Genomic DNA, 20,494 nt, shown 5'->3' on the forward strand with positions numbered 1-20,494 from the left:
GTGGGAGGAAGCTACAGCTGTCTTTAGACTAATGTATCCTATTAACAGCACATTCAGAGACGCTCTCACCACACTCCGATCACACTCTCTCGCCCACATAGTGTCAGACAAAGACAGAGACAAACGCAGCACATCATGGAAGGCTAACAGTCACCACTGTGATTAAAAAAATATTTCACTTTCTGTACTGCCATACTCCTGTTTATAGCTGTTGTTTAAAGATTTGTTATGACTGGTTAGCTAGGTGAAAGTAAAGTGACAGAAACCAGGTGATGGTCAACACTACAGTACACCTACCCACTCTTTCATAACCCTATTTATTACTTTGTGGAATGAAAAACAGCCATAGATACAGACAATGGTCACTTATGAGAAGGGCCTATCCAGAGCCTGTCTTTGTTTTGTAACCAACAGACATTTAGAGACGAGCACAAACCTTTCCTGTGGCCAAACCTAGACAGGGGCGTAATTGAATAAGATATATTTCTTCTGGAAGGCATTCCTAATAGAGTACAGGAGAATGGATGGGCCATACATCATTGAGTATTATTCCTGCTGTGTGCTGACTCTAAAACACAAATTGGATTACCTGCGCACCCAACTGGGTTATCCAATTGTGTGCGCGCACACACACACACACACACACACACACACACACACACACACACACACTCACTCACATACACACACACACACACACACAGAGTGAGATATTTATTCCAGCTATCATAAAAGTCTACATTAAATGTGATCTACAGTATGATAGAGGGACACATCCTTCAGAGCTAGTCTGTGATGAAATCTCAGTTTTAAGCCTGGCCTTGACTTGGTATGAAGTTGGACACTAAAGCTGTTTATTGTTGTTGTGAACTCAGAGAACATCCGTCTTCAGCCTATAAACATTCTATTGGAACCTTGTGATTTACTGGTCTAGAATCAAATAAATCTGAATATTAATCAAACAAATCCACCACACAACCCTGCTATGTTTTTTCCTGTTTTCACTGTTAATGGCATTTCTGCCATCGTGGCAGACTGGCAGGGACACATCAGTGTTTTTCAGATCATCACTATGTAAGAATCGGTTTAATAGTGATTACAGAACCTCATAGCTGTCCACTAATGGAGCAGTAATGGTTGTTTGAAACAACACAGCTTAGGGAAATCCATCTTTATTTTGTCACGCCCAGTGTAAACTAAACATGTACTGTATGCTCCACAGGGATGGGGTGGTGTAATCTGTCCTATGGATTAACCCTTTGTGGAAACAGCAAGTTAACCTAATGGTACACTCCCCTCTGTTGTTTGTCTAAAACAGAGAGCATCAACCCAAAGCCCTAATCCCTACACAGACACACCTGTGGAGCTGCATATAAACCCATCTCTGACAGGGACCTGGCATCAACCTTTGTGAAGGTTTTTGAAGCCATCCAAGGAACTTCCACAGCTCGAGGCAAGGAACCATCCAGACAAAATATCTCCACACACACTGAAGGAAGATGGACCGCAGACAGACTCTCGCACTCCTGATGCTGATGCTGCTGGGACTCTCTCAAGCACACACTGACTTGGTAAAAGATGGCACGGATTAAAGGACATGGGTTTTTTTCTATTCTATTCTATGTAACTTTACTGACGTCCGGTTTATCTCTATATTTTCCTCAGGTGTCTCTCAGTGAAAGTGGTAAGTATTCCCCCATCAGTGCTCAGACCGATCTAAGTCCTGTCATTCTAACTGGGTGATTCAGGCATGACAAGATGACCCCCTTGAGACACTTCTCTACTTAACATCCGAGTGCTGTATGAAACTCATGCTTTCTATGTATTCCCTCTCTAGATGATGAGGTGGACATGACTACGATGATTCTGGAGATGAACACTGGTCAGTCTTTGCTAGATGGCGACAGAGCTGGGGACTGTTGGACTAATATCTTTTAATTCATCTGAGCTGTCTAATCTGTTTAAGATAATTCTGAAAACGAACGACATTAGAGTTATGTCCATTTATACATAACAACTCCGGAGACCCGTTCGTCCTGATTATTGTTGTCCTCTGTCTCCTTTTAGGATCTAAAGCGTTTCTTGTGGAAGGAGACGTGGTGTACCCAACACACAGGAATGCCATGAAATGCTGGAATCAAAGGTACAACTGCCTGTGGGAGAAAGCTGCAAGTGGAAAAGTGGAGGTGCCGTACAAAATCAGTAGCGTCTTCAGTAAGTTCACTTACGGTCCTTTAGATTTTGTATTTCTTCTTACTGCTGTAACTGTGTTAAGAAATCCTAACCCTAACCCTTACACAAATCTGTTCCAATCCAAGACTGTGGTTGTGTTAGTATCTAAAATTATTGATAGGGATGTAACGATACACTCAACTCATGATTCGATACGATTCACGAAACTGGGTTCACAATACGATTTTCTCACGTTTTTTTTCTCCACAAAATGAGATGTCATAATGTCATTAATCAGAGCAACGCATGCGGGTATTTAGCCCTCCCGTCATGTCTCCGCCCCTTTTGGGTGGTAGAAGTGGTAGAAGTTTGACTGGCGGTCAATGCAATTGTGGTCTTTGCTACTTTAATACGATAAAATAAGAAAACAGTATTGCTTTTTAGCTATTAGGAGCCCACATCCGAATGTATGTATATATATATATATATATATATATATATATATGCATATATTTATATGAAGATTTATATGAAGATGTTATAGCTAGCTAGCTACGATTTATCATAAAAAATAATTAAGAGCAAGCTAGATCCTAACCCTAACCCTAGGGTCGGTGGGGAAGGGCAAGTGTCACATTGGACTACCAAAACAGAAAAAAAGCATCTTAACGACAGCAAAAGTGATAGATGTCAGAAATACATTACCTGGAGATTCAATAAGGTAGTTGTATATGTCAAGATATGGGTTAGGGTTAAATGACACCTGTAGCGACTAGATAGAGCCAAACAATCCGCTGAGATGAAAAGTAGCCTACGTTTTAGAGCATGTATTGAATAGAACAATCAAACTTGGTGACGTCCAATAATAATCCATAAGCGATGAAAACCAGAAAAATAACAAACAATGCGTATAGAATACGCGTATAATGCAGTCAACAAAAATACAGCGACCCATCGCTCCCCTCTCTCTCCACTACCGCCAAGCAAGGTGCGCAGGGTGCTTAAATTACCTTACAATATCACCGCCCATAACCATTATGACTTCTCAATACGGTGATCAAGGCAATAAACAAACAATGAAAATAAACTCACAATAAACCCATTAGCCTTTTATACTAAATACCCCCTAAATCATATTCATGCCTCCTACAACACCTCAGGCCATTGGGTTGGGTCGTTCATCCACATGGATGGAGGCAGACTGAAAGGACACACATTGCCTATTTCATGAATTTTCTCCATATAACGACGTCGATCATTGATCGGCAACGACACTATATAATTGTTTGCCTGACTGGCCATCAGATTTGAGATTCTAATATCTAAAAAGCAATACTGTTTTCTTATTTTATCGGATTAAAGTAGCCACAAAAAGACCACAAATTTACATTGACCGCCAGTCAAACTTCTACCACCCAAAAGGGGGTGTTATGGTTCTGATGACAGGGAGATGACATATGACTGCTCTGATGAATAGGATTAAGTGCTTATATGGCAGTTATTTAACATTACTGTATGTTATGAGTGTGTAATAACAGTTTAAAGGGAAGAAAAACACACATGGAATTGGATTTTCCAGGTTTTTAGTAAAGTGGAAAGTGTGATTGCACATAAACAAAATATTTGTTCAATTTGAAATATCAACTATATTACATCTGTCCAAAACTGTTTGTGAGCCTAGGGTTTTTAGTTATATTTTTTATCCCTGTTTTCTCTAATGGCGCTTTTCCACTACAGGGCCGGCTCGCCTCGGCACGCTTTTGAAAAGTTCTGGGTACGAGACGTTTTCCACTATACAGGAACGACCAGGGACTGTAGGAGGAGTTATGTGTCATAAGATTCCCCCCCGCTATACAGATCAGCGGGGGGAAAGGCGATAAGAATTATGTCAAAATGCAGCACTATCGTGCACAGATCAGCCTTACAACATGTAACGTTAAGTGCCTGTTACTTGCCGCTTTCAGTTCTAGTAGACTAGTTTGGATCTCGCAACCAGGGAAATGCCGACATGTGTTAAAGCCCCGATTCTATTTTTATTTCTCCTGACACGTTGAGCACTGTGCTTTTTTTTGTTGGTGAACTACCGTAATAAGCCTTAAAAAAGTGCAACTTCTCTGCTTTCAGAAACTGTTTGAATTTTTTAGATTGGGCATATAGTTCATGAATTACGATAGTTTGAAGGAACGCTGTAAAATCCTGTCTGCGCCGGCAGCTCCGGTTTCGGAGCAAGACGCGAATCTATCGGCATTAGTCAAATACATGCTCACATCCAGTCATCCGCTCACTTCTCTCCATCAAAAATGGCACATCCATCAATAATATTACATAATAACAACTGCTCTGATTAGATTGCTTAGATTGTTGAATACATCAACGGGGGAAAAGCGAGATGAACTCACGAGTATCATGCTTCCTCCATTGGACTGAGGAACAGCATAGGCACAGCACATCGCCATAATAGCGATTTTTTTGTTATGCTTGTTGTAAATAAAAGTTATATGATGCATTGAAATGACATTAAACTAAGATAATACGATGGTTATCATATTTTTTCTAATCTTTATTAATAAGTTATTACAGAAACAGTAAGTGACATTTTCCGAGAGGGAAATCTGTTGTGGTATTTAAAAATGGCGGTTAGCGATGAAATCGATGAACATGGGATGACGATTTCCATTGACCAATCAACAGTGTGCAGCGTCACACATCACACGCAGCCTGGCAAAAAAGTACCTTTCGGCCCTGTAGTTCCTGAAGGGTAGCTAACAAACTGTGCCGTGCCGTGCCGAGCTGACCCGAGCCGACAAATGGGCTGGCCCTGTAGTGGAAAAGCGCCATATGAATGTCCAGGCGTTTTTCCTAGCTACAGACACAGGCCCCCATCACACTCCTCGCACTGCTCCTTCTGCAGAGTGCACTGTCGTCGCCCCATGCTGGCTCTCTGGGTTTTGCCTTTTGGGTGGTTTGATCTTGGGTGGTTTGATCTAGATGATCTTCGTGACATTTCACACATGTGACATTTCACATATGTACACAGACTCACAAAAGTATAAAAACGCCGCTAGTAAAACACCACTAAAATATGCTCGCTCGTAATGCCGCTTCTCTCTTCAAATCTCCCCAGCGCTCCACGAGCTACGTGCTTTGAGTTACCGACCGTAATAATCATATATGGGTAGAAAGCGCAGCTTCTCTGCTTTCAGGAATCGTTGGATTTGTTTCAATAGCACATATAGTTTAGGACTTACGGTAATAGCCCGACGCGTATAAAGTGCTGTCGGTTTAAAGAGTGTCGCGATTAGTTTTTTATTTCACCGATTTGTATCGATAATTAACTGAATCGCGATGCATCGTTACATCCCTACGTATTGATGATGTTTTTTTGGCTTTGTGCATCCTTGCAGGCAGCGAAGAGAAGATGAAGATTGAAGGTGCCTTTGAAGATTTCCACTCCAAAACCTGTGTTCGTTTCGTACCACAAGTGGATCAGAAGGCGTACATCAGCTTTGAGAGCAAGAGCGGGTAAGTTCAGACACAATAACATTTCCCCTGGCAAAGACATTAGTAGGTCTCCACGAGAATAACATAGGCAATTACTACCATATCAAGAGTGTAAATATAAGTACTACAGTCCATTCTGTCTTGCAAGAAAATGAAAAAAGCAAGAATGCAAAATAATAATAATAATAATAATAATAATAATAATAATAAGTACAAGGATTGCTACATCGGCTATCATACTCCAGTCACACCTGTATTAGGTCTATACATTAGACGTTATAGAAAGTGGGAGACCCAGGTACGATCCCCACCTGTCACACCATGTCCAGTGGGTCCAATGAGTGTCATTATATCTTCTCTCCCTCCCCTCAGGTGTTTCTCCTATCTGGGGCGTATCGGGAACAAACAGGTGGTCTCTCTGCAGAAGCGTGGTTGTGTTCACAAATCCATTATTCAGCACGAGGTCCTCCACGCTCTGGGCTTCAACCACGAACAGACCAGGAGCGACCGCGACGACTATGTGAAGATCAACTGGGAATACATCCCTCAGAGTAAGAATCTCCACGTTTGTTCAATCAGCCATTCACGGCTTTGGTGGTGGGTATAAAAAGGAGAATTCTATTCCAGAGGAGATAAGAAACAACGATTCATTCTCAAAGACAATCTGAGAGTTGATTTTTGAAAGGGCAGGGAGGGAGGCTGTGCATGGTCAACATCACGTGTTCTTGTGTTGTTGCTATATTGACTAACAGACAGTGATGCTGTTGAGAGTACATGGTTACTATGCAACTGACATGGTATTTGTTTTGACAGATGTTGCCTACAACTTCAAGAAGAAAGACACTAACAACCTGAACATTTCATATGACTACTCCTCTGTCATGCATTATGGAAGGTAAGGAGGAAAACACATGCAACCCAGTCTAGTCAATAAAGCAGGCTAACCTCACACCAGCCATTTTGAAACCTTCAAGCCTGCAAGCAAACTATCTACCTTTCATATCAGTCATAACTGTACTTCCCCAGAACTGCTTTCACAAGCATGTATGGAAAAGAAACCATCACTCCCATTCCTGACTCAACGGTGCCCATTGGACAGAGAGTCCGCATGTCCGAAAAGGACATTATGAGGATCAACAAACTCTACAAGTGTAAAGCAAGCTGTAAGTAGACTCTTTACACTGACAAAGTCTAAGCAGACCATATGCATCCTCTGCAGACTAAGTAGTACTGTGTATGTACTGTAAATCTCTTTAAAACCACACTAGTGACGACTAACTCAGGATATCTTCCTCTGCATGTGTCTTTATCATCAAAGGTGAAGCTTGATGAAGCGGAATATGCAGTCATATTTCAGAAGCCCTCGGGACATTTAACTATGAAAAGGTCATATCATCGTTTTGCAATCATGTGAAAGGTACAATTCATGGTCTGGAAGTTTGTGTTTTGTATCCTTATCACATGGGTAATAAAACAATGTTCTGATTTCAAATATTGTCTGGTAATTTAATACTTTTATGATATTAACTTTGGAAAACAAATCCTCTGCTGGAGGAAAAATATCAGTGCCTCAATAAAAGGTTCAGTTAAAAGTCAAAGAATAACACAGAACTGCAGCGTTGCCCACAATCTTTATAATTTAGCTGACATCACTTTAAGCTCAGGGTCATTGAGTTTCCTTTGAGCATTGTTCGACTAGAGGGAAAAAGAATAATAAAGTATTTATGTGTTTGGCCTTTAGAGAGTCTGATTATGCAGGGATGCAAGTGGTAAATTAAACAAACCCTTTCACAACTCCATGACCCTGCAGACATGCTTGTTCACTTGGCCTCATCTCCCCCAACTATGGGATTGTTGTTTTTTTCCTTCTTTGAGATCCTACATTGGGCTATTGTCCTGTACACACAAGTGAACCGCTCTCCATGCTTAAGAAGTTAAGAGGGAGGGGAGACATAAAGAGAGAGAAAGACAGAGAGAGGGAGGAGTGAAGAAGTGATGGGGGGGAGTTTGGGGTCAGTAGAGGAGAGCGGAAGCAGAGGAGGTGCACCGGCACATTAGCCACATTTCACACAGTGGTCTTATTTCTCTCTGTGTTATGTATGAGTGCGCTAAGAAGTATGACAGGCGTGCATGTATTTATGCGTTTTGGCTTAAATTAAGCTAAAGAGGCTACGGTACAAGTGGTTGACTGAGAATGCCACTGCCTCTTTACACGACAGCACCACTGGACACATTCCCCTTAATGTTTTATAACATATTTTCAGTTCATATCAATCATCCCCCGGATGCAATATTTAAATTCTACTTGTTTATTGAAATATTTAGCATTCCAACTTTGTTCTGGCTCCAAGAAGCTCCAAGAGACTTTCCACTCTGCCTCAAATTAAAGAGTCGCTGCAAATCATGGCCAAAATTAAATTATCATAGTACAACATTTTCTCTGAGTAAATTAAAAAGACAGCATCTGGGGGCTGTAGCTGATTTACCTACAAAATGGAGGTTAATGAGGAACTGCGTTTCAGAGGAAACTGAGGAAATGCTATGAATTGCCTCTCAGACCTCTCTTCCTAGGTTAGATGAAGATACCGTTGAAAAACCCAGAATGGAGCAGTGTATTAATACAATGCTCAGTAAAGTGCGTTGAGCACTTGGGAAAGTGTTATGTAAATGTAATTCATTACTGATCCATTACCATCATCAGCTTCATCATTGTTCAGTACTGGTACATTGTGTCCTACTGTAGCAGTTTCATAACACAGTTCACAGACTCTCCTGACAAGCCAAACACAATTCTGCAAGTATGTACAGTATGAAGGACATCTACTCTGACCAGCAGGAGATTCAGTAGAGAGTCTGCTCTAATGACAGTGAGTGGGCTCCGAAACGGTGATTGCATCTCTGGTGTCACTGGTAAAGAAGATAGCTGGGCTAGAAGCCCTCCTTCTGTCCACATTATTAACAAAGATCAGTGTGTGCCACTCTTCAAACGATGATAAGCTTCAACACACAGCCCTCCCACGGTTCTCTGCGGCTCCGTCTAATGCGACGGCGATATACAATTAAAACGTTCTCTCGCAAGTGCTCACGCTTATCCAGACCAGCAGCTGAGACAGTCTGAGCATGGTACGGAAATAATAATAATAAAATAATAATGATATTGTAGCGAACGGAGACTTGGTAGTGTAACTCGCCCCATGCGGGAGTCGAACCCCGACCTCCCACATAACCGACGGCCGCGCTAACCATTAGACCAAGAGAGTTAACTCCCTTGGAGGAGCTGTTAACGGGGCCTCATACAGGATCGTTACAATATCAAAGCACTCTTTTTTTTTTTTTTTGCCTCATTTACCTTGACTCTGTTGAACTGTTACAGGCTGAATAGATCAACCATGCTCCCACGGAACGGACCGAAAGCCCTTGTTATGCACAGGAGCATAAAGCGACACTGTTTGTGCGTTCATGGGCAGAGCTGGGTGCGTTCATGGGCAGAGCTGGGTGCGTTCATGGGCAGAGCTGGGTGCGTTCATGGGCAGAGCTGGGTGCGTTCATGGGCAGAGCTGGGTGCTCGTTTGATGTTACACATTGTGACGCCAGTGTGCTTCCACAAGATTATAATGGGTCGCCAATGAGTCAACCGTTAAGTGCCCCATGTGTGCCCAGACAGAAGAGGGGTCAGAAAAGCAAGTGCATTTTGTAAAGGATTTTTTAACTGAAAAAAGAACAGTGCAGAAAAGAAAGCAGAAGGTCTGTGTTGTTGCCCCCGGACGATTAGCAGGCAGAGACTGAGTTAAGGCAGTGTGTCATCAGCTAGCTTTCTCACTGAGTTGCTGATCTCCTCCGGTACTGAGCAGCTCTGCTCTTGATACTTCCTTTAAAGGAAGTTCAGACTTGGAATAGCAATGACAAGCCAGTACACTGCCTGTCAAATCCTGTACATACATGTATTGTGCTCCCTGTGACATCACCATTGTGAGAGACGCTCTGATAAATCCAGATGATGACATTTTTAAAATGCTAAATGGCAGCGCGCCAGATGGTACAGATACGCCGAGGAGTCGGATTATGACAACGATGACGGAAAATGGAGGGAGCTAAATTACTGTAGATCTATCTCCAGTGGAGGCTGGTGTAGGTAGAAATCGGATATATACCGGCTCATTGTAATGCATGCCACCAGCCTCCCCCTGATCTACCTACGGTATCCCTACAGGCAGTGTGGTTTTCAAAAAGGTCTTTCTACAGAGCACCAAAGAGAAATTATATGATTAAAGCCGCTTTAGTAAATGTGTAAATCAAATGGTGGCATTAGTTAGAAATCCCCTACGAGTGTCACCTCTGAGGAATTGCAGCTGTCGGGGACATGATGGGGACCCATTAGTGAGGGAATCACACCTGGGTGGTAAGCAGACAGAAATCCATTGTGAGGACACAAGGATAACAGCATACTCATTTTAGAAGTGAGGAATGATGTTTGCGTCTTGCTCTGTGGGCGTCTGATGAGAAGAGAAAGAGAGAGAGAGAGAGAGATAGACAGGTTAAGATTAATAAGGAGTGAAGGTGGGTATAAAAGGAGGGAGAGGGAGGAAAAAAGGCTAAGAGAGAAAAGAGAAAGAAGAACAGAGAGAGAGAAAGAGAGATTGAGATTGAGAGAGCGAGTGAGAGGCAGCACTCTCAGGGGGAAAAGGGATAGAAAAATAGGAGGGAAAGTAAATTAAGGAAAAGGAGTAGGGAGAAAGATAAAGAGACACACAGCATTCTGTGTATTGTGGGATTGACACGTTGTTCCATAGGGAAACACTGTTTCCTCCTCTCTGCTATGACCTCTGCCCACAGGGGAGGACTAAGGGTCGAGGGGCGTATTTCCCCCCAAACAAATCTCTGCCTCGACACCACCTAAGTAATGGCCCCTCTCCCGCCCTCCTGCCTCAATGAACTCTCTAAAAGTCACTATTAATCACAACGCCAGGATACCCAGACAGGAGTTCAATTACCACGGAAATGGCGATGTTGATGATTCCTTTTTTTTTTTTAAAGCAGTTTACAGTGAGTTTCCATTAAAACTACCACACCATGCGAAACAATCATTAAAAGACAATTAACATCGTAATTAGGACGCAAAGCCGTTTGCATATTTTCAGTGTTTGGATGTGTAAACATATCAGCAGCAATTTCTGCACCCCGACGGTAGTGTGTTTGTGTTTGTGTGTGTGCGTGTGTGTTTGTGCGCGTGTGTTTGTGTGTGTAAGTGAACAAAGGTGGGATTATATAATTGCAGCTATAGAGATATAATTATAACACTGGGGTCCCACAGTAATTATACAGGGTTGTGTGTGTGAGAGAGAGAGAGTTATGAGCAGCAGAGTGAGACACAGCGACAGTGACAGCCTATGTGGGAGTCAAGCAGCTGATTTGCTCAACCTATGAGCCACATTTGATCTCACAATTGCCTGTGCACTTCCCCTTAGGCTTTATGAGAATTGTATACTGTAACAGCTAATTGCAGTTCAGTGTTTGTAAAGACAACTGTAAGAATGCTGAATGTCCAATAATTCAACTGAGCGTGTGTATACTCCATGTCTCCCCTATGTTGCCTACATACATTGACAGATCTTCTAACTGTTTTCAAGTCAATGTTAAATGGACTGCACTTATATATATATGGACTGCACTTATTCCAAAGCACTTTACAATGGCCTCTTATTCACACACACATTCACACACCAATGGCGGCAAGCTACCATGCAAGGCGCCGGCCCGCTCATTGGGGGCAATTTGGGGTTCGGTGTCTTGCCCAAGGACACTTCGACACGTGGACAGGAAGAGACGGAGATCAAACCACCGCCGTTCATTAGACGCCGGCTCTACCTCCTGAGCCACAGCCGCCCCCTCAAGTGATTATCAAGACATCAGGATGTAGCAATAAGCAAACTCTCTCTTTGTGTCCTTCAAAGACTGAGTAGGACACACCCTGGTAGAATTACGATACAGCTAAACAGCTGCTGCAGATTATCAGTCACTTGTGTGCTATTAAAGTTTGTGGAACAGACTTTATGATGATTTTGTGACTTGAACGAAATGGCTTTTGTTTTTGTGACTTGCAACCAGATTTGCATTGCATTCGAAGAGTATTGTCAAACAGACTGATTAAACTATTGTCATGATAATAACCACAACTAGTCATAGAAAATGAAATGGCCAACCTAATAAACAAATGTTAATAACAATAAATGAATGACTAATAGACAAGTCCCCATAGTTCCACTGACTCTCTCAACACTTAGCCACTTTACTGTAAGTGTTGAAAACAACAAACAACCATTCAGCTCTATACTGCTCCCAGACATGGCCAATGAGGGAGAATTATGTTCCTTTTAATCTAAATGCCTCTTTTTTGTTTGTTTATAACATAATGTTCCTGGGAGGACGTATTGTCCCTGAAGAGATCGGTTGCACATTTAAGACATGCTTAATATGCTATAGTCGTATATCACCCAATTAAGAACAGAATTAATTTGGCGCCATGTTGTGTGCTTGAAGGGGGGAATATAGATGAAACCTGACACGACAACAAAACAGACAGAGTATAGGCCAGTTCATAAGAGAAAACAGACAGGGTATAGGCCAGTACATAAGAGAAAACAGACAGGGTATAGGCCAGTACATAAGAGAAAACAGACAGGGTATAGGCCAGTACATAAGAGAAAACAGACAGAGTATGGGCCAGTTCATAAGAGAAAACAGACAGGGTATAGGCCAGTTCATAAGAGAAAACAGACAGGGTATAGGCCAGTACATAAGAGAAAACAGACAGGGTATAGGCCAGTACATGAGAGAAAACAGACAGGGTATAAGCTAGTACATAAGAGGGGGTTGTACAAGAACCAAGTTAAAGGTCAAAGTGCCTGAGGTTTCATACATACAGTCTTAGAAATGTCTTTGATTGAGCTGTTTGAGAGAGCTCTTGGTCCTGGGTCCTGGTTATAAATCCCTATCCACCCCAGCTTCCCAACCATAAAGGAAGTTCTCTCGTATCTATAGCTGGAAAATGCCTTTTCCAATACAATTTTGCTGAGTACACACAGCTTTCTGTCTGTTCAGGGCATGTGTGTATCTCAGAGCGAAGTACATTATGTCCACAAGGACATGGTAAATCAACAGAAAGGTCAGCAGGCTGTATTCAAGATGGAGGGAGGCCGTTAAGGATGTTGTTGTTGGTGTATCGGCTGAATGTTGATGATGTTGACGATGAAAATGATGACTTTATAATAATGATTGTGATTGTTACCAGTAGAAATGTGTGTGTGTGTGTATATGTACACTCACCGAACACTTTATTAGGAACACTATACTAATACTGGGTAGGGCCTCCCTTTGCTCGCAAAACAGCCTAAATTCTTCGTGGTATTGATTCCACAAGATGTTGGGAACATTCCTTTGAGATCCTGGTCCATGATGACATAATTGCATCAGATTGCAGATTTTTCAGGTGCACTTTCAAGCTGTGAATCTCTCATTCTACCCCATCCCAAAGGTGTTCTTTTGGATTCAGATCCAGTGACTGGGAAGGCCATTGAAGAACACTGAACTCATTATCATGTTCATGAAACCAGTTTGACGACTTTTGCTTTGCGACATGGTACATTATTATGCTGGAAGTAGCCATTAGAAGATGGGTAAATTGTGGCCACGAAGGGATTCACATGGTCAGCAACAATACTCAAATACGCTATAGAACAGCCGTGCCTATTTTACCTACTATAAAATTATTAAATTACAATGGAAAGCTGCTATTTACACTCAACGACCACTAGTTGCTTCTTGTAAATTAGCCTGCTTTATACTAGCTTATCCTGATGTGATTTTGAAAATGTAAGGATACTGGGTGGTAGAACACACATATCTAGTAAAAATCCAGAAATTTGATCGAGTGCAAAGATATAACATTTATTTTACTCACAGGGTCAAATGACCCCCTCCATGGCTGTTCTAGTGTTAACGGGCCGAAAGTGTGCCAAGAAAACATTCTCACACACCATTACACCACCTGAATGAATGAGAAAGTGTACAGGTGTTCCTAATCAAGTGTCCGGTGAGTGTATATCCTGTGTGTTGAAGCACTCATACAGTATCCAGTAAGTGCTGGCTCTACTTTATTCACGCTCCTTTGGACAGTGAAGATATTTGCTTAAAGCGGCTACATGCTCTGAGGCTTTGCAAATCATTGTGAATATTGTGCAGAGAGTCATACAAAATCAAACCAGTCAAGTTCGAAAACAGAAAAAAAAGCTTTTTAAGACAGAAAACCCAAGATTCTTCTTCAGCCTTACTTTTTTCTCTCTCCCCTCTTCCTTCTTCACCCTGTTTTGGACAGTACGCTTCACTGCAAGCCCACTATTACAGTACAGTATTCCCGCCCAGTTCAATGATTTGCTATTGTTATGAATTCAAAGGTCCACCGAATACGATTTTAGTCTGAGTGGCGTCATTTCTCGGGATACAATGTATATGTTTTTTGGGGTTTGTAGTGCCGGAGGAAAAAGGAAAGACGTAGGCAACGTAATGATAACTGTTTAATCAAAATAACAACTTGTACTCTCCGTACAGGACCAGGAAATCGATCACCAAAACTCTTGTCTCTAAACAGGAAGGTGCAACGTTAATAATCCTCCCCTCTGCCCCTAGTGCCAGAACTGGTTCCCTCCCACTACACAACCAACAGTAAGAGGAGAACATGAACCCATAATGTAGTCACTACACCAGCCCCCCCAGTGTTCACCTCAATATTGGAAATCCTCACGGCGAGGAGGGCGTATGGCCCGGCCCCTACGATCGTAGGTAAAGTCAGGAGGTGCGGGAGGAGGTGTGACATCGCCCATCACGTCCTCCTGCAGGGAAGGACGGGGGGCAGTGACGACCGGGGGCTCGCGAGCTGCGGGGGGTTGTCGGGGTCGGAGGGGGGAATGGCCAGGGCGCTGCAGGGGAGGTAGGACTGGAGGCCGGCCTCTGCGCGGTGGCAGGGCCAAGTCCAGGGGCAGTTCAAGGTCCAAGTGGGCCGGTTTGAGGCGATCAACGGACACACACTCAGGCCTACCCCCCATGTCAACCATGAAGTTCTTGGCTCCGGCCTCGATGACACGGAAAGGCCCGTCATAAGGAGGACGTAGTGGAGTCCTGTGGCCATCATGACGAATGAAAACGAACCTCGCTGAGTGCAGCTCCGGGGGCACCCTCGAAGTAGGGACACCATGCTGCGTAGTCGGGACCGGGACGAAGGTCCTGGCGCTGTCCAGCAGGGAGGCGCGCTGAGCGGCGGCGGACCAGGGCTCCGTTGACTTGGGAATGAAGTCACCGGGGACCCGCAGCGGCTGTCCAAACACCAGCTCAGCGGACGACGACTGGAGGTCCTCCTTAGGCGCTGTCCTGAGCCCCAGCATGACCCACGGCAGCTTGTCAAGCCAGTTGCTGTCCGTGAGGCTGGCTCGAAGGGCGGCCTTCATGGATCGATGGAAACGCTCACAGAGCCCGTTCGCCTGCGGGTGATAGGCGGTTGTGCGGTGGAGCTTGACCCCCAGATTCTCCGCCACCGCTGCCCACAGCTCTGAAGTAAACTGTGAGCCACGGTCAGAGGAGAGATCAGCAGGGGTGCCGTAGCGGGAGACCCACACCGCGATGAACGCCCGGGCCAGGTCGGGGGCTGTCGTTGAGGAGAGCGGAACTGCCTCCGGCCAGCGAGTCGTCCTGTCCACCATGGTAAAGAGATAGGTGTATCCGTGCGAGGGGGGCAGCGGCCCTACCAGGTCCACGTTTACATGATCGAACCTCCGCTCAGGCACCGAGAACTGCTCCAGGGGGGCCTTGACGTGTCGATGCACCTTGGCGCGCTGGCAGGCGATGCACGTGTCTACCCAGGCCCTCACATCCCTCTTGAGCCCATGCCAGACGAATTTCTCTGACACCAGCCGTGAGGACGGTTTCCTACCAGGGTGAGACAAGCCGTGTATCGCCTCGAAGGCGGGGCGCCTCCAGTTGGCGGGGACCACCGGTCGTGGCTGACCCATGGAGACGTCGCACAGGAGCGTGGCCCCTGCGTCACCGAAAACCACCTCTTCTAGGCGCAGTCCTGTGTCCGACAACTTGAGAGCCTGGACGGCGGGGTCGGCGGCCTGGTCTGCAGCCATGCGCGCGTAGTCCAAACCCAGTTGGACCGCACCAACCACCGCCCTGGAGAGACAATCCGCGACCTGGTTGGACTTCCCAGCAACGTGCTGGATGTCTGTGGTGAACTCGGATATGTAGGCGAGCTGGCGCTGTTGGCGGTCGGACCACGGCTCCGCCACCTTGGACATGGCGTGCGTGAGTGGCTTGTGGTCCACGTAGGCCGTAAACTCGCGGCCCTCCAGTAAAAAACGGAAGTGTCTGACAGCAAGCCACAGCCCGAGGAGCTCCCTGTCGAATGTGCTGTACCTTTGCTCTCTGGGAGACAGCTGGCGGCTGAAGAATGCAAGAGGCTGCCAGGCGTCCCCAACCCACTGTTCGTACACCGCTCCCACAGCAAAGTCAGAGGCGTCCGTGGTGAGAGCAGTGGGTGCCGAGGGCGAGGGGTGGGCCAACATGGCAGCGCGGGCCAGGGCCGCCTTGGTGTCCTGAAAGGCTTTGACACGCTCCGCCGTCCAGTCCACCGGCTGCTTCAGAGTCTTGCCCTTCTGGGCATCGTACAGAGGCCGCAGGATGTGAGCGATGTGGTGGAGGAAGCGATAGTAGAAGGTTACCATCCCGATGAACCCCTTGAGCTCGCTGATTGTGCTGGGGCGCGGGAAAGCAGCGACAGCTTCCACCTTCGAGGGGAGGGGGGTCACCCCCTCTGCGGAGACCCGGTGCCCGAGAAAGTCGATGGTGTTCCGTCCGAACTCACACTTCGCCGGATTGACAATCAGCCCATGTTGGCTGAGCCGTGTGAAAAGGGCCCGGAGGTGGGACAGGTGCTCCTCCTCCGTGGTGCTTGCGACGAGGATGTCATCCAAGTAGACGAAGAGGAATGGTAGGTCCCGGAGCACCGAGTGCATGAGGCGTTGGAAGGTCTGCGCCGCGTTCTTCAGGCCGAACGGCATCCGCAGAAACTCGAAGAGTCCAAATGGCGTGATTACGGCCGTCTTAGGGACATCCTCGGGGTGCACCGGCACCTGATGGTACCCCCGTACCAGGTCCACTTTGGAGAAGAAGCGTTTGCCTGCCAGGTTCGCTGAAAAGTCCTGGACATGTGGGACCGGGTAGCGGTCAGGCTTGGACGCGTCGTTGAGGCGGCGGTAGTCCCCACATGGGCGCCACCCGCCGTCTGACTTAGGGACGATGTGCAGGGGAGACGCCCAGGGGCTGCTCGAGCGCCGAACGATGCCCACCTGCTCCATATGCGCAAACTCCGCCCTGGCGATGGCCAGCTTCTCCGGGTTGAGGCGCCTGGCCCTGGCGTGGAGGGGAGGCCCCTCGGTCTCGATGTGGTGCTCCACTCCGTGTTTCACCGTGGGCGCGGAGAAGGTGGGCTTGGTAAGGTCGGGGAATTCGGCGAGCAGCCGAAGGTACTGGTCACTTTCGGCGAGCGTATTGGACCACCCGCTGTAGACCGCCTCCCCCTGCGTACAGGCGAAGGAAGCGAAAGTCTGTGAGTTGACCAGGCGCCTGTTCCCCACGTCCACCAACAGGTTGTGGGCGCACAGAAAATCCGCACCAAGGAGGGGAAATGTGACAGCCGCTATGACAAAATCCCACGAAAAGCATTGTCCTCCGAAGCACACGTCCACCGCCCTAGTGCCATAAGAGCAGATAGGTGTGCCGTCCGCGCCTGCCAACTGCGGACCACGCTCCTCCTTCGCCACATCCGATCTCTCTGCCGGAATGATGCTCCACTGGGCACCTGTGTCACAAAGAAAACTGCGACCAGAGGCGGTGTCTTGTATGAAGAGCAGCCTGTTGGTGACGCCAGCGCTCAGGGCCACTACTGAGTGCCGGCCCCGCCGTTTCCCGTCGGTCCGAAGGTGCAGGGTGAGCGGCACCGTTTGGCCTTGGCGCCAAAAGTGGCGTGGTAGAAACAATGGCCCGCAGCGTTACCCTGCTGGCCAGAAGGTCTGGCGTCATCCTTCGCTCTCCTGCGACGGTCGGGTGGCGGGGCGGCCGCGGGAGCGAGCAGGTCGGGGGACCGTTGAGGCATGGCCAAGACGAACCGGTCCGCCTCCCTGGCCAGGGCGCGGGGCTCCATGATGGCGGTGTTGGCCAGCGCCATCCTAACTTGAGCTGGCAATGTGCGCATGAACAGCTCTGTGAAGAGGATCATGGGGTCTTCTGTACCGAGCAGGTTTAGCATCCTCTCCATGCGCGCTGAAGGCCTCTCGTCACCCAAGTCCGACATGGCAAATAGGCGACGCACCCTCTCCGCAGTGGACAGTTCAAATGTCTCTAGAAGCAGGGCCTTGAGGCGCTCATATTTGTTCGTCGTCGGGGGAGCAGACAAAAAACCTACCACTCGAGCTGCGGTGGAGCTGCCCAACATTGCCACAGCATGGTTGTACCGGTCGTCGTCGTCATCGATGTCACTTTTGTTAAAATGTGCCTCTACAATAGCAAACCATGCAGCAGGCGTTGAGTCCCAGAACTCTGGTAGCTTGAGAGTGGGAGTGTGCGCACCACGCGTTACCCTGACAGGGGATGGTGATGGCTGCCGCTGGTTTGAACGTCTTCCTCGCCCGGACATTTTGCAGGATTGCAATGTTCGCTCGCTGGTTTTTGTACACAATTACGTTAACAAAAATCCACGTCGGGGGTCACCAGTGTAGTGCCGGAGGAAAAAGGAAAGACGTAGGCAACGTAATGATAACTGTTTAATCAAAATAACAACTTGTACTCTCCGTACAGGACCAGGAAATCGATCACCAAAACTCTTGTCTCTAAACAGGAAGGTGCAACGTTAATAATCCTCCCCTCTGCCCCTAGTGCCAGAACTGGTTCCCTCCCACTACACAACCAACAGTAAGAGGAGAACATGAACCCATAATGTAGTCACTACAGGTTCTTGTTAAAAGATCTCCACACATCAAAAGATGAATTTATGCTGACGCTTGTGTGTTTAAGATAGCTGTCACTGCCTCTGTGTTTACAATTTTCATGAGCGACTATGACCAATCTCTGTAGAGGGAATCAATCGTACATTTTACGATGCCGCCGGCTATTTCAGTGTAGCAACGGCAAGCAGATGAAGAATGAATCAACCTAAGAACATGATTTATACTCCGTTGGTTGACAGATTTGTATTTTTCACATGTGGGCCACGCTGAAGTATCATACCATCTCATTTTCAAAAGTATTACAGTATTTCTTTCTCTCAGGAATTAAGTTACATATGCAGCATCCAAGCCAACCAGTACAGAGAAGTGATTGAAATCCGTTTTCATTTTTTCCATAACCAACCTGACATGCCGTGTGCCAGTATGACACCTCATGTGATGAGAGGGTCATGGGAGCATGAAATTGAGCAGTGTTACCCAGCACTGCACTGAAAGAGGAAAAATTGGAGAGAGAGAGAGAGAGAGAGAGAGAGAGAGAGAGAGAGAGAGAGAGAGAGAGAGAGAGAGAGAGAGAGAGATAGAGAGAGAGAGAGAGAGAGATAGAGAGAGAGAGGGAGAGAGAGAGAGAGTGTCTTCTGTCACTTCCCTGCAGATGCCTGACAAGCAAGAAGGCATGAGTGAGTGAGTGAGTGAGTGTGTGTGTGTGTGTGTGTGTGTGTGTGTGTGTGTGTGTGTGTGTGCTTGCACACATTTGCGTATTGTTCAAATCAACTTCTAAATCAACTTGACCTTCAGTGGAAGCATTCCACCCCAACAAAACAGCTGAATTATAAAGTGTAAATGTATACAGTCCACCTCCTGGGGGATGTTGAAAGTATAAATGTATGCTTGTATCTTTATTTCTCTTGTTTGTTAGAAACAGACAGCCATGCTTGCAACCATTAAAAGAAGTAAATAGACTATTATTAGGCATGCTGTTTGTGTCTCACCAAATGTTAATTGGTAACCCTAGATTTCCACGACACTCCACAGAAGGCCACAGACAGGCTAGGGCGGCTGTGGTTCAGGAGGTAGAGCCGGTGTCTAATGATTGCAAGGTCGGTGGTTCGAATCCTGGCTGTCCACGTGTCGAGGTGTCCTTGGGCAAGACACTGAACCTCAAATTGCTCCCAATGAGCAATGAGAATGAATGAGAGAATGAATGAGAGGCCATTGTAAAGCGCTTTGGAATAAGACTAGGGATGCACGATATTATCGGCGCCGATAATTATCGGCCCGATATTGGGAAATTAATGTTATTAAATATATATATCGGTTTTATTACATTTTAGCCGATATCGAGCCGATAATATGAAGCCGGAAATATTTCCGGTTCCGGTTGTCGCGCTCATGATGCTGCGCCTGCGTACAGCCATGCAGTCAATTAACGGTAAGCTAAGGTAAATAGATACCTACTGCCAAATCATATTATTACAGCAAACATGTTGGTAGTTTGGCATCTGTTCTCTGAACAACAAGGAGAGGCTCATTCCGACATTGACTTCTGTTTTCGTGATTTCAAAATAAAAGCGCGAGCTAAGCGTTGTTGAAAATTAATGACACATCGCTAGTCAACTAACACAGCTTGTTTTGTGAGCCTGCTAACAATGTAAAGTAGTGTTCTAGTTAACTAGGTAACAATGTAAAGTAGTGTTATAGTTAACTAGGTAACAATGTAAAGTAGTGTTATAGTTAACTAGGTAACAATGTAAAGTAGTGTTATAGTTAAC

The 20,494-nt window shown here is 46.0% G+C and overlaps 2 protein-coding genes across 2 annotated transcripts in view; one reads left to right on the forward strand and one right to left on the reverse strand.

The window, feature by feature from the left end:
• LOC308175418 (MAM domain-containing glycosylphosphatidylinositol anchor protein 2) overlaps positions 1-20,494 on the reverse strand; it is a gene marked incomplete at both ends in the record, with an annotated part of 202,491 nt that overhangs the window by 126,138 nt on the left and 55,859 nt on the right. The window lies entirely within an intron of this gene.
• On the forward strand, positions 1,861-6,844 carry LOC308172440 (high choriolytic enzyme 1-like; the record flags this gene model as incomplete). Its single annotated transcript, XM_080547347.1, has 6 exons — positions 1,861-1,882; positions 2,068-2,214; positions 5,577-5,694; positions 6,046-6,224; positions 6,487-6,568; positions 6,700-6,844. 6 exons carry the CDS (start codon positions 1,861-1,863, stop codon positions 6,842-6,844), a joined length of 693 nt encoding a protein of 230 aa, XP_080403473.1.

The sequence above is a fragment of the Nansenia antarctica genome (assembly GCF_963989245.1).
Source record: "Nansenia antarctica genome assembly, chromosome: 1".
Classification (NCBI taxonomy): domain Eukaryota; kingdom Metazoa; phylum Chordata; class Actinopteri; order Argentiniformes; family Microstomatidae; genus Nansenia; species Nansenia antarctica.